Below are 13771 nucleotides of genomic sequence, written 5' to 3' on the forward strand. Positions count from 1 at the left end.
ATTAATCGCATACAGAATGATGAAGTTTGAGTTTGCCCGATGTTTAAAGTGAATAAAATAGCTTTGACAGCCTAATATACTTACACATAACTGCTGGAAAACTTTGCGCTGTCCCACCGGACTCGTGTGTGTATGAGAAGGGTATTCCTGCCCAACCTGAGGCTGCAGTTTCAGGACCGCATTTCTGGGACCCTATAGTTTTTGGGGTTTTTTTGTATTATTTTATTTATTTATTGTATTTATGTATGTGTTAGCTTCTTATACTATTTAATAGTGCTTGCTATTCAGTTCTGTATGTTATTATATTTTAAAGAAATATGTTGTTTATTTGTATACACTTAATTATTGTCCTAACCCACTCCAAACTCTTAACATACCCTGAACATTGGAAACCCGATTGAAATATTTAACCTAATTTATTTTAATATATTCTATATATATTCTGGTTTTAAATTCAGTTTTCTTGTAAAGATAGACTTGTATCTTTGCGAGACTTCAGTTCATTTGCCGCAGCACAGCGATTCACGTCTGATGTGTGACACCCATAAAGTACAGTAAACGGTAAAACAATTGCGCTACGAATTAGTGTGTTTATTGGTACATTAATAAATGTAAGATAATTTGAATACAAATGCTGGTTTATAACATTCAGCAGAACAGCTATATAGGTTAAATGGAGATTGCTGACACCGCCTCGAACACAAGTTTACACCAGGTCTTACATTAAAAATAAGATGGAAAGATAAAAAATGAATAGTTTTTGTTTTATGCTTGAATCAGGTCTCCTCTAGATGGCGCTGTCACAAAAAATAGGGTCTAAGAAATGCGGTCCTAGAAATGCGGTCCTGAAACTGCAGCCTCCGGTTGTGCAGGAACATACTATTGGAGTGTATGGGTAAGCAGGCAGTGGACCAAACCACTGTTAGGTAAGGGAGGGGGACTTGAAACATTTCTTAACTTAAAACGTTTTTTCGCCTTTATATTGTTTTACTACTGACACAGTTATTTTAAGTATATATCCATTATATTATTTACAATACACAGAGTCGCTTGTAATGATATTTTTAGAAGGGACAACCCTCAGGTAGCGGGGCCCTGTCCCCCCCATGATGTACGCTAATGTTTGTTGACAAATGTAATGGCATCAGATCTGATTGCAGCTGCATTGCAAACGGTAAGTAAATGATTTCTGCTTTGTCTGGAAATTTTATTTTGAACATGTTGTCAAAACACTCGCATGCAATAGCGAGGGGGGCGTTGATACTGTTTCCTATGCAATGATGTCAGCCAATCGTAACAGTGGTGGATTACTGACTGAAGTCTTAAAGGACCCGTGCCTAAAAACAGGTCGTTTTAGACAGAGGGTCAGAATGAGGGTTGAAAATATTTGTTTCACATTTATTTATTTATTTGGCAAAAAACTTTATTAACATCATAAGTAAACCTCAAGGAACATAATTTTAAAAATCCATGTCATGCCTTTTTAAAGGGAACCCGTGCTATTAAGACTAATATGTCTTAATATTAAAATATAATTTTAAAAATCCACATGATTTTCTACATATTTCAGACAATGGGGGGGCGTCATTATTTCAATGATGTGAAACGGCTGTACTTGTTGATTGACTGGCGCTACCTTTTGCTATTTTTACCACAACACAAATCAGAAAATAAAATACTGATACGACGACCACAGCAACTGAAAGAGCTTACAGGTGGTGATGGATATAACCGTAGGCTTAAATCAAATGCCATACCATTGATTAAATGATTAAATGAAATCCAACTCCTTCAGTTCTCTGCTCTTGTTGCCCTTCAACTGAAAATTATAACCAAAAGCCACACAATGTGGCATTTTATCAGTCTTTTATTTTCTTAGTTGTGCTGAGGTAAAAAATAGCAGCGGACTGAGTGCAACCATTTGACGTCATCGAAATAATGGCACCGCCCATAGTTCAAAATATGTATAAAACGATATGTTTTTTTTATTTTTTTAAATGAGGTAAATCTTTTATGGTTTCTACTACTAACATTATTAAGCCATACAAGTCTTAACACTGTGGGTTCCCTTTAAAAAAAAAGCGACTATAATGCCATATAATATATAAAAAACCCACCATCTTTTACTGAGATATAAGAAAGCGAAAATTATTTTTATCTTTACAAATTCTAAGTTTAATATTTTGTTATGTGTCAAGATACTTCTTATGTGGACATGATCTAATGTGTCATAACCTCTCTCTGCTGACCCCGAACACGTGACAGTGCGAGGTTTGTTGCTGTCAGAGATTTGTAAAGTGTAGAGCCGCGAGACAGAGCCGTCTGGAGCCCGCGCACCGAAAAGATGGAGCTGTCGGCGGGAGGAGACCGGGTTTTCGCCGCGGAATCCATCCTGAAAAGCCGCGTTAGGAAAGTGAGTAAGGAAGAATGGCTTTAAGCGGGGGTGAGCAATGTTTTTCACGATGTAAAGTACAGAGAGAGGGTCGTTCTTTCGCTTGTCTCTCGATGCGGAGCTTCAAGGCGCCTGCAATGACAAGAGAAGGAGGCCTACTTGCAGATGTTTCTCGATTTAGCGACCCGATACATTTGCTTGCATTGTCAGATTAGAAATAACAAGTCGAATGTGGGACATTTGGATATGCAACTTGAGATTTATGTTGTAAAATTGGGTTGCGCTGAGCTGGGAATTGACAGCAGCCCGCTAAAAGAGCAGCAGGAGGAGGCTAAAGAGGGACAAAGTGTCTGGCATGAGCCCATAACAAAATCAATGCATGCTGGCTGACCCAAGATTCAAAGATCTTAACAATGGACGAGGATCGAGTAGTTTAAATACCGAACAGTGTCGTGCCTCATGGTTTAAGTTTTAGATACGCTGTATTAGTATGCAATTAGATGTAAACACACTTTGCTGAGCCACAGAAATGTAATAAATGGGCATGGGGTTTGAAGTACAACATATGTTGCTCATGCATTGTTTAGTTAGTGTTCAAAAAAAATATTTTTCAGCTGTTTTTTCCTTTGCAGGGTCAAATCGAGTACCTGGTTAAATGGAAAGGTTGGGCACTAAAGTAAGTGTGCAATTGTAAAGATATATTAGGCTGTATGTTTTAAAATTGTTATGTAGTTTGCATGAAAAGGGAATTTGTGTGTTGCTGCTTTGAATAATTCTTTTTAAAACTGACGTAAATTGTCAAATAGTTATAAGATTTATTTAAACTTGACTGTCAAATCTGATTTACATAAGAATAATGTTTGCATCCAAATGGCAAGTAAACAGCAATAAATTAAGCCAAATTTTAGCTATAAACTGTTTACGTTATGGTATGGAGTATGCGTGCCTGTTACGTTAGCGTGCATTGTGAAACAGGCTTTATCAGTGCAGAAGTGCATTGTGGGTAGCTGAAAGGTCAAGTGGTGTTGTGAGATGATATACTTCTATACTTGCACACGTTAAACTACGTTTTTATTATTATTCATGCGGTTTTGATAAACTGATTTTAATTGAGAGTCTATGTGGATCATTTTTTAAACACTGGCACATTTAAAAATGTGTTTGTCACATCATTAGACTAAGTAAATTAACTGCAGAAATAGCACTGTAACAGTACAGCATATGTGAATACACTACCAGTCAAAAGTTTAGGATTTTAATATTTATTACGTCTCTTCTAATCAACAAGTCTGCGTTTATTTGATGCAACATACATTAAAAGCAGTAATATTGTGAAATATGTTAATATTATTACTATTCAAAATAACACTTTTCTATTTGAATATATTTTGAAATGTAATTTATTCCTGTGATTGCAAAGCTGAATTTTCAGCATCATTGCTATATGCTGATTCGCTGTTCAAGACACATTTATTATTATTATTGTTATTATTTAAAACAGTTGAGTACATGAATAGAAAGTTCCAACGATCAACATTTATCTGAAATAAAAAGCTTTTGTAACATTATACACTATATTATTCAAAAGCTTTGAGTCAGTAAAAACAAGAAATTATAGAAATTAATATTTTTATTTAGCAAGAATGCTTAAAATTGATCAAAAGGATGATAAATACATTTATAATGTTGCAAAATTGTTCTGTTTCAAATAAATGCTGTTCTTCTGAAATTTATTCATCAAAGAAACCTGAAAAAAACTCTCCACTCTGCTGTTTTCCACATAGTAATAATTTTTTTTTTTTTTTTTTAAATAAATCACAATATTACAATGATTTCTGAAAGTTTCTGTGACTTGGGTAATGATACTAAAAATTCAGCATTGAAAGCACAGGAATAAATTACATTTTAAAATATATTCAAGTAGAAAACAGTTATTTTAAATAGCCTAAAATATTTCAAAATTGTACCATTTTTGCTGTACTTTGGATCAAATAAATGCATGCCTGCTGAGCAGAAGAGATTTAAAAAAAAAAAAAAAAAAACATAAATCTTATTGTTATATATTTTATATTATATTGTATATTTTGACTGGTAGTATATATTTGTTTTTAAACTAATATTACTAAAATCTCAATGGGGAAAAGAGAAAAGTTGATATCCTTGATATTTCTTAAATGCCGATCACCAATTAAAAGCCTTCAAATGTTTCACAATATAGACACAGCACATGGGAACCAGAGGAGAACATCCTGGATGATCGGCTCATCTCCGCCTTTGAGCAGAAGTGAGTGTCCCTTACCTCTTCAAACTTTATAAAATTATAAAAATGTCGACAACAAAAATAATGATACCACATACAGTTTGTATAAATGCCTAACAGTTCACATTTTCAATGCAAGAGCCAGGAAAAGATTGTTTACATTTGTTCTTTTCTTCACTTGATTTATTTTTGCAGCTTTATGCTGCCAGTTTGACTGGAAACTAGTCTCTCTGATGGATTTTTAAACAAAGACGACTTGCATTATACTTCAAAGGCTTTCATTATGATTATTATGGTTTAGGCTTGACACTAAAGTGATGTCATATTTTCCTTGGCCTAAATGGTGCTGTCCCACAATTCACAGGGAGCGGGAGCAGGAACTTTACGGCCCAAAGAAACGTGGACCTAAACCAAAAAACTTTGTACTGAAGGTTTGCGTTTTCTTAAAACATTCTTTGAAATGTATCCATTTTCAAATTTTTAAAGGTGCTGTATGTAATGTACCATAATACATTCACAGGTATTTGAAAAACATGCTAAGTTCACATACTCGTTTCTCCCGAAAAACAATGCTACAGCCAGTTAATAGGCGCTTTTGCACCGCGTACACTCTTAAAAATAACAGTGCTTCACAATGCAATAGAAGAAGCTTTTTTGTTTAATTTTGTTTTCCATGAAGAACCTTTAACATCTGAAGAACCTTTCTCTTACACAAGGTTCTTTGTGGCGAAAGAAGGTTCTTCACATTATAAAAAGGTAAGAAAGAGATGGTTCTTTAAAGAACCTTTGACTGAATGGTTCTTTTTGGAACAAAAAATGGTTCTTCTATGGCATCACTGTGAAGAAGCTTTTAAAGCACCTTTATTTTTAAGAGTGTAGTTTTAGAAACTAGCCAGCATCTCCTTTTCGAGTCATTTTCCTGGTTGCATTCGCACAGGCTGTAGGAACTCTGAAGCAGCCGACAGCGATGTCTTTATTCGTGGCATTTACAAACAACTGGTGAATGGAGGACGCCGTGATTGGAGCTGTTTTTATTGTGTGTCATGGGTTTCGTGATAATGGAGATGGAATATAAACACACAAAATCTGTCTAAAAAAATCTGTCTAAATCTCCTACGACAAATTGCAGTGTTACATATCATCAACGCTGAGAAAAGAACATAACGCTGCAGACAAAAGGTAGCTAAATGCCATTATTATCGCTGTTTTTGATGTTCATGGAGTAATGATTTTAAACGGCTTTTTAATGATGGGTAGCCAGTGTTTCGTATGCGTTTGGCCAATCAACGCACATTTACATCACTGATAGTACTCCTGTAGAACTGTTTTATACCTTATACTCTAATTTAGTTCGCCCAAATATGTTAGTAGTTCCTGCGGTGTGAACACATCAAAAAGCGGGAATTTCTGGCAGTAGGTCTATAAACTATGAAAAGGTTCCCCTGGTGCGAAAGCCCCTATTCTTCTTTGAAAATGTGCATCCCGTGTTGGAATGTCTGTTGTGTTCTGGTCCACGTGATTCCGCCCACCGTCAGTTTAACGAATAGCATTTTGACATTCCGGGTTGACAGCTGGTGGAAAACACAGTGTATTGAAACCAAGTGTGTCGCCGCTGTTGCCAACTTCTTTCAATGGAAAGTAGCTAAAGCCAGCTTAAAAAGTCGCTAGATGACGTTATACACTAATTAGCATATTTACGAAATCATTGCATCGCATTGCTTTTTACATTTGTGATCCTACACCACAAAAAACAAGTTATAAGGGTCATTTTTTTTAAAACTGAGATTTATACATAATCTGAAAAGCTAAATAAATAAGCTTTCCATTGATGTATGGTTTGTTAGGATAGGACAATATTCGGCCGCAATATAACTGTTTGAAATACTGGAATCTGAGGGTGCAAAAAAATTTAAACCGTCTTTAAAATTGTCCAAATGAAGCTTTTGGCAATGAGTATTACTAATCAAAAGTTACATTTTGAATATTTACGGTAGGAAATTTACAAAATATTCATGGAACATTTTTATTTAATATCCTAATGATATTTGGCGTAAAAGAAAAGTCGATATTTTTGACCCACACAATGTATTGTTGGCTATTGCTACAAATATACCTGTGCTACTTAAGACTGGTTTTGTGGTCCAGGGTCACATTTGTTTGCCTCTCTGTGCTCACATACTGTATTTTAATGCAGCCAACTGTTTTCATGTTTCCAATTCCCTTGTCACACAATGGGATGAATATGAAATGGTGACTGAAATGCAGCCCATATAAGACTACATAACCAGCCTTCCCTTCCAAGATGTGTTAATCAGCACAGAAATCCTGATTTACAATCGAGCTGTCAACTGATGAAATAAAATACACATGGGATAAAGACAATGGCTTTGCTGTGATTTCAGTTATATTAGCATGTAAAAGTAGAGTTGGAAGCAACAGAATATCTATTTTAGCTGCTTCTCTCAGGCGCTTGTTGAACAGAGAAGGCACAGAGAGAGGTGTGTGAGACCTTGTGCTGATGCAGCCGTGCCAGTGACTCAGAGACTATTTAAGGTTTGTCCAAGAAGTCGCAAGATTTGTCGCTAGCTTGCAACAAAGTTGCTAAGTTAGCAACACTGAGTGTCGCACCCGAGGGAGCGGGAGAAATAATATTTTGAATTTGGCCCGCAGTACTTATTATAACCACTAGCTGTCAGTATTACATACTGCACCTTTAAATTTTTTAGTATGTGTTGAGTATTTAAAAACATATTAATAAACTTTCTATCTGATGCTTTAGTACCTCCCAGTCACATTTGCTCTCCGCCTATCTAGGCACGGGCACAGGCGGGTGAGAGACCCCGAAGCTCATATACCCAACGCACTCCACCTCGCCCTGCTGCGAAGCCTCCTGCCTCTTCCTCTTCTGCAACTCCAGCTCCAGCTCCTCCTCAGCCTTCATCATCCTCTTCCAATGCTCCAACCCCCAGAGTGCACTCTCTCGCGGCGGCTCATAAACTGAAGAAAGACATCCATCGTTGTCACAGGATGTCTCGACGACCATTGCCGCGACCTGACCCCCTAGGTGAGCCCACAGGATCCTCTCGTCCTCCCATCTCTCCGTTCTCTGAAACTGTCCGTATCCTCAACCGCAGGGTCAAACCACGGGAGGTTAAGCGGGGACGCATAATCTTAAACCTGAAGGTCATTGACAAATCCGAAAATAGTGGAGTAGCAAGTAGAAGGACGCCGCAGTCGTTCGGGGGGCGGGCGAAAATCCCATCCCGGAATCGGATCATTGGGAAGAAGCATGGGGACATGCCTTACAGGCCATTCCAGCATCCTATGAAGATGTTGGGCTTCCCGATGTACGGCCAGCCCTTCGGGCTCCAGCCCAGTGGGTCAATGTCCTCAATGGCCAATGAAGAATCCAGCACTGGAGCCAATCGGAGAGGTGGAAGCTGCTGTGACAGCCATTCCTCTGCAAACGTGCAGAAGTTTCCATATCAGCCTCCACCTTCTCCATCCAGCTCCAGTGGGTCTAACAACAGCTCCCCTACACCTCAGAAACAACCGACTCAACCTGAAGCTTCAACTAAGTTGGACCCTGCAGTCTCATCACGTTCCCAGGATGCCTCCCAACCTCACCCAAAGTCCAGCTCTGCGCCATTCCTCCCTTCCTCACCCTCCTATTCGTCGTCCCCGTCATCCTCTCTTGAAGATGAAGACCAGGGCTCTCCGAATCTCGCCACTTCTCGGGGCGGCAAACGGAAACTTCGACATCGAACCCAGGTGGGTCGAACTTCGGTCTGCCAGGTTAGTGACCGCACTACTGCCCCACTTCCTGAGGAAACTAGGGTGCCAAAAGAGGGGGATCCTGATTGGCACCCTGAAATGGCACCCAGCTGTGCTAATGTAGTCGTGACTGACGTCACCACAAACCTTCTCACAGTCACCATCAAGGAATTCTGCCATTCAGGAGCGGGTTCTGAACCCTCCTCCCCTTGCCAAGCTGACAACCCACCCTGTCCCACCACAGCTGCCTCTTGAAAGCTCCCCTTAAACATGTCCAACAAAAATATCTGCCCCCATGAGAACTTGCCATAATGATATTCACGCACTCTAAAATAGTTGCCGTCAATGAAATTAAATGTATTTTTGGTGAAATTAAGCTATATTGAAGTAATACTTAAACGCAGGGGTGTTTTCCTTGACCTGTGCTTTTTAAACAACATGTTATGATGGTTTTGTGGAACTTCATGCTTTTCTTCCCCCTCTTTTTTTCCCCAGTGATCCTGTCTTTCCACAGCCTTTTTTCCCAAGTAATTGCACCTTGTCTTGTCACCTCCAGTCCTGTAGAGACCACCAATCCCATATCTCCAGACCTAAAGTTCAGAATCCACCCAAGAAATGTTGATCTCAACAGCTTTCTTGGACTCGAAGACATTTGCAATCTCTTGAGGTCCCTTTTCATTGGGATACCGAACACAGGACACTTTGGAAGCTCAGCCAGTGTGGGTTTACATCCGCACACGCACTTGTTAGATGAGGCAATACGCCTGTTTAGGCGTCCAATCCATGCATTGATCTCACCAACCTTCGAAGAACCTTGCTGATGAAGAACCCAAGTCATTGTGGAGCTCGCTGTGTTACACGGGCGTAGACGTGACTCTATTTATATGCACCAAGCTGCAAGATCCTGAGGACAGTTAAGTTATTTCCTTCTGCTTGAACTCCGCTCTGATCCAGTTGTCTGCCAAGACTCTAAACTGACTCAAGTGTGAAATGCTAAGGACTGCATCTGTAGTATGGTACTGTACGTTAAAACCTTCCACTTACTCAACTACCCACTTTCCTTATTGGAGAAGAACCTTCTCATATTTGCCTTCTGACTACAATAGTTGGTGTTTTTCATGTAATAGTTACTGTATTTCGGGGCCGGTAACCAGAGGTAATTTCTCTCAGAACTTGATTGGAGGAGTTCAAGTACCATTTAAAGACACTAAGTGGGTCTCAAAAATACCAAATATAACACATTGCCTTGGTTGATGAAACCTTCTTTCGCACTCTCAAACGATACAGTCCGGGACCACGTGTATTGTGTGTTATGCTGGTGACTGCATGTTGCTGGCCCTTGAGCTCGTCCCGTGTTGTCTGCAGGTCCGACTGGGCGCTCGCATTGACAATACAGACCTGGGATAAAGCTAGCTTGTTTAGTTAGTAGATGCTAGGGATGTGTCAGTACTTACATTTTGGAATTGATCTATCTACAGTTGAAGTTAAAAGTTTACAGAATCTGCAAAATGCTAATGATTTTACCAAAATAAGAGGGATTATACAAAATGCATGTCTTTTTTTTTTTAGAATTGGCCTGAATAAGATATTTCATATAAAAAAAAATATTTACATATAGGTCACAATTGAGTTTTCAAAAGTTTACATACACTTGATTCTTAATACTGTGTTGTTACTTGAATGATCCACAGCTGTGTTTTTTTGTTTAGTGATATTGTTCATGAGTCCTTTTTTGTTCTGAACTGCCTGCTGTTCTTCAGAAAAATCCTTCAGGTCCCACAAATTGTTTGGTTTTTCAGCATTTGTGTATTTGAACCCTTTCCAACAATGACTATGATTCTGAGATCCATCTTTTCACACTGAGGACAACTGAGGGACTCATTTACAGAAGGTTCGAATGCTCACTGATGCGTCAGAACAAAACATGATGTATTAAGATCCGGGGGTGAAAACTTTTGAACACAATGAAGATGTGCCTAAATATCATAATATCATTTTTTTTTTTTTTTTTATTTAGTACTGTCCTTCAGAAGCTACAAAAGATACTTACATGTCTCCCAGGAGACAAAATAAGTTAAATTTACCCTGATCTTAAAATTCCAAAAGTTTTCACCCCCGGCTCTTAATGCATTGTGTTTCCTTCTGAAGCATCAGTGAGCGTTTGAACCTTCTGTAATAGTTGCAAATGAGTCCCTCAGTTGTCCATGGTGTGAAGAGATGGATCTCAAAATCATAGTCGTTGTTGGAAAGGGTTGAAATACACAAAAATGCTGAAAAATCAAAGAATTTGTGGGACCTGAAGGATTTTTCTGAAGAACAGTGTGTAACAACACAGTATTTAGACTCAAGTGTATGTGAACTTTTGAACGGAGTCATTTTCCGTTTTTTTTTCCCATATAAATGCAACTATTATTTTCTCATATGGACTATATGATAAACGTCTTCTATGTGAAATATTTTACTCAGGTCAGTACTAAAAAGTATAAAAAATAATGTGTTTTGTATGATCCCTCTTATTTTGGTAAAATAATGAACACTTGGTGAAAGTAAACTTTTGACTTCAACTGTATCTATCTAAACAGGAAGTATTGGTATTCACGTTTTAAAAACAAAAATGGTATCTGTGCATCCCTAGTAAAAACACCACTTGCTGTCAGTTGAAGTTAAATGTTAAAGAAATAGTTCGTCCAAAAATGAACATTCTGTCATCATTTACTCACGTTTACCAGAATCTTCATGCTCTTTTTTTTTCCTACAGTGGAAGTGGATGTAAATTTAAAAGAAAAAGACTTGTGCGCTGTATTCCAAGATGTATAAAGCCATTCTAAGCGTATCTAACAAACTGAAAATGTTAACATGATAGCCTTAGCCGCCATTCACTTTCACTGTTGGGAAAAGAGCAGCTTGGACATTTTGCTGAATATCTCCTTTTCTGTTTTACAGAAGAAATGGTTCGAGGTGAGTGCATGATGACAATTTTGAGTGGACTTTAATATTTAACATATTACTGAAAGCGAAATGGTTTAGTTGCTGCATGGTGCAGTTTTATTGTTTTAGAATTTATTAAAAAGTTCTGATGCTTTTCGCATAGGCTTTTTTGGGGCAGTCCAGCAAGCAATATTCTAACCTGCCACATCAGGCCAGAAGAAACAGGTTAACACAGTTTATGGCAGCTAACTTGGTTGTACTGAAGGATGATAAAATGTCAGACTCCACCGGAGGACAAAGGCAAACCTCATTATAAGATTTAATTATAGAACACAATTAAGTTCCACTTGTGGTCATACAGTCGTCCTCTAATGGAGCACTATTACTCTATCACTGTGCCTTTAGGGAGAAATGAAAACCTTACAACTTTTTTTAATGACTTTTTTAAGCTTTCCCCCGCATTATTTACACATGTTGACAACTTTTTCTTATTTTTAGTATGTGTGTTTATATTAACTTTTTCCATTTATCAATTTTACATGGTATTAGTTTACCAGCTTCTGAACATTAATGTGAACGTAGCTACTCTAACTTTTGAAACTTTTGTTTTTTTGTTTGTTTGTCATAGTCATATGTTTATCCCAGGTCTGAAATATTTCACGTTCTGAACATATCCCTGGTGCTGCCCCACGTAGGGCGCCACGTGTGGTGCATCTGTACAATAATATCTAATATCGAAGCATGTGTTGCCTTTAGCTGCTCTGTTCGATCCCATGATGTTGTTACTTTGCCTACAAATTGTTCCACATACAAACAGTCAAGTCCTTGTTTACCTTTATATCCTTAATGTTAGAAACTAGATGTCACTATGGTGTGAAACAATGCAAGATGGTTTTTCCTAAAGAGGTAGCTTAGAATTATCATAATATGTGGCCTACATTTCATGCAATAGGGCTTGTATTTTATAGGATGTAGCCACCAGGGACCATCACTGCACAGACAAGAAGAGATTATGTTTATAAGGTAAGGATGAAGGTATACTGGAGGTTACATCCTCGAATTTCAGTGTCCGATGTGTTTTTGTTCATTTTAAGATTTATTATAAATGATTTCACAGTGACGTAGAAATGAATGATACGTGCAGCCTTTATTTTATACACGTCGTTCGATTTTACTAGTCTATTTTGGGTTTGAGAGAATGTAGAACCCAGTAAGCAGAACTAAGTGTGATTTATATGAGTCATCTCTTTGGTAATGTGTAAGGTTAATGCCATGAAGCTGATTATGATAATGAACTTGTTGCTATGACATTGTAATGTGACGGATGCATGATTTGCGAACCCTAATTGTACAGGTCATTTAAGTGTCATAATGTTGTTGTTGCTTTGTGTGTTTCTTGGAAGAGGCTTTTAATAAAATCACTTGAAAGACACCGTCTCTTTGCTACCCATTTACTTATACTATCATAGAAAAGAGCAGCATGCACATTCTGCTTAGAGGGATAGTTCACCCAAAAATTAAAATTGCGCCATGATTTACTCACCCTCAAGCCATCCTAGGTGTATATGACTTTTTTCTTTCAGAAGAATCCAATCCGAGTAATATTATAAAATGTCTTGGCTCTTTCAAAATTTATAATGGCAGTAAATGGCTGTTGAGATTTTAAAGGCCAAAAAACTGCATCCATCCATCATAAAATGTACTCCACATGGCTCAGGGAGGTTAATAAAGGGCTCCTGAAGCAAATTGGCGTGTTTTTATAAGAAAAATATCCATATTTAAAACTTATAAACTATAATCTCTAGCTTCCGCTAACTGTTGTACGTGCGTTCACCAGAGAGTGGCGTTCCAGCGGATGACGTGGTTTTAAATATGGATATTTTTCATACACAAAAGCATTGCTTTGGTTCAGAAGGCCTTTATTAACCCACTGAAGCCATCTGGAGCACTTTTTATGATGCATGGACGCCCTTTATTAGACATTGAATCTCAACAGCCATTCACTGCCATTATAAAGCTTGGAAGAGCCAAGACATTTTTTAATATAACTCCAGTTTTATTTGTCTGAAAGAAGAAAGTTATATTTACCTAGAATGGCTTAAGGGTGAGTAAATCATGGGGTAATTTTCATTTTTGGGTGACGTATCCCTTTAACATCCTTTTGTGTTTTATGAAGGATAGAAAGTCACACAGGTTTGGAACAACATGGAGGTGAGTAAATGATAACAGGTTAATAATTTGGGGTGAAGTATGATTTTAACGGGATAGTTCACTCAAAAATGAAAATTACCCCATGATTTACTGGGGTGTTTATCACTTTCTTCTTTCAGACAAATACAATCTGAGTTATATTAAAATAAGTCCTGGTTCTTCCAAACTTTATAATGGCAGTAAATGGCTGTTGAGGTTTTAAAGTC

The 13771-nt window shown here is 37.8% G+C and overlaps 1 protein-coding gene across 3 annotated transcripts; it reads left to right on the forward strand.

Moving 5' to 3' along the window:
• Window positions 1–2283: 2283 nt before the first annotated feature.
• Window positions 2284–9058, forward strand: cbx6a (chromobox homolog 6a). Of its 3 annotated transcripts, none has more exons than XM_051095140.1 (6): window positions 2284–2413; window positions 3025–3068; window positions 4611–4676; window positions 5017–5083; window positions 7467–8447; window positions 8922–9058. In XM_051095140.1, the coding sequence occupies exons 1-6, from the start codon at window positions 2345–2347 to the stop codon at window positions 8922–8924; spliced, it is 1230 nt and encodes a 409-aa protein (XP_050951097.1). In that variant the 5' UTR covers window positions 2284–2344; the 3' UTR covers window positions 8925–9058. The 3 variants fall into 3 exon arrangements, with proteins under 3 accessions (XP_050951097.1, XP_050951098.1, XP_050951096.1); XM_051095141.1 differs by having other exon boundaries at window positions 7467–8423; window positions 8922–9053; XM_051095139.1 differs by having other exon boundaries at window positions 7467–9038.
• The last annotated feature ends 4713 nt before the right edge of the window (window positions 9059–13771 follow it).

This window comes from Labeo rohita, chromosome 22 (genome assembly GCF_022985175.1).
Source record: "Labeo rohita strain BAU-BD-2019 chromosome 22, IGBB_LRoh.1.0, whole genome shotgun sequence".
In the NCBI taxonomy this organism is placed as follows: domain Eukaryota; kingdom Metazoa; phylum Chordata; class Actinopteri; order Cypriniformes; family Cyprinidae; genus Labeo; species Labeo rohita.

Excerpts from the sequence above, each read along its gene's own strand:
- cbx6a (XM_051095139.1), top strand. The coding sequence starts at position 2,345 with ATGGAGCTGTCGGCGGGAGGAGACCGGGTTTTCGCCGCGGAATCCATC. Across the intron at positions 3,069-4,610 it reads TGGAAAGGTTGGGCACTAAA|ACACAGCACATGGGAACCAG; the intron begins GTAAGTGTGCAA and ends TTCACAATATAG. Across the intron at positions 5,084-7,466 it reads CAAAAAACTTTGTACTGAAG|GCACGGGCACAGGCGGGTGA; the intron begins GTTTGCGTTTTC and ends CCGCCTATCTAG.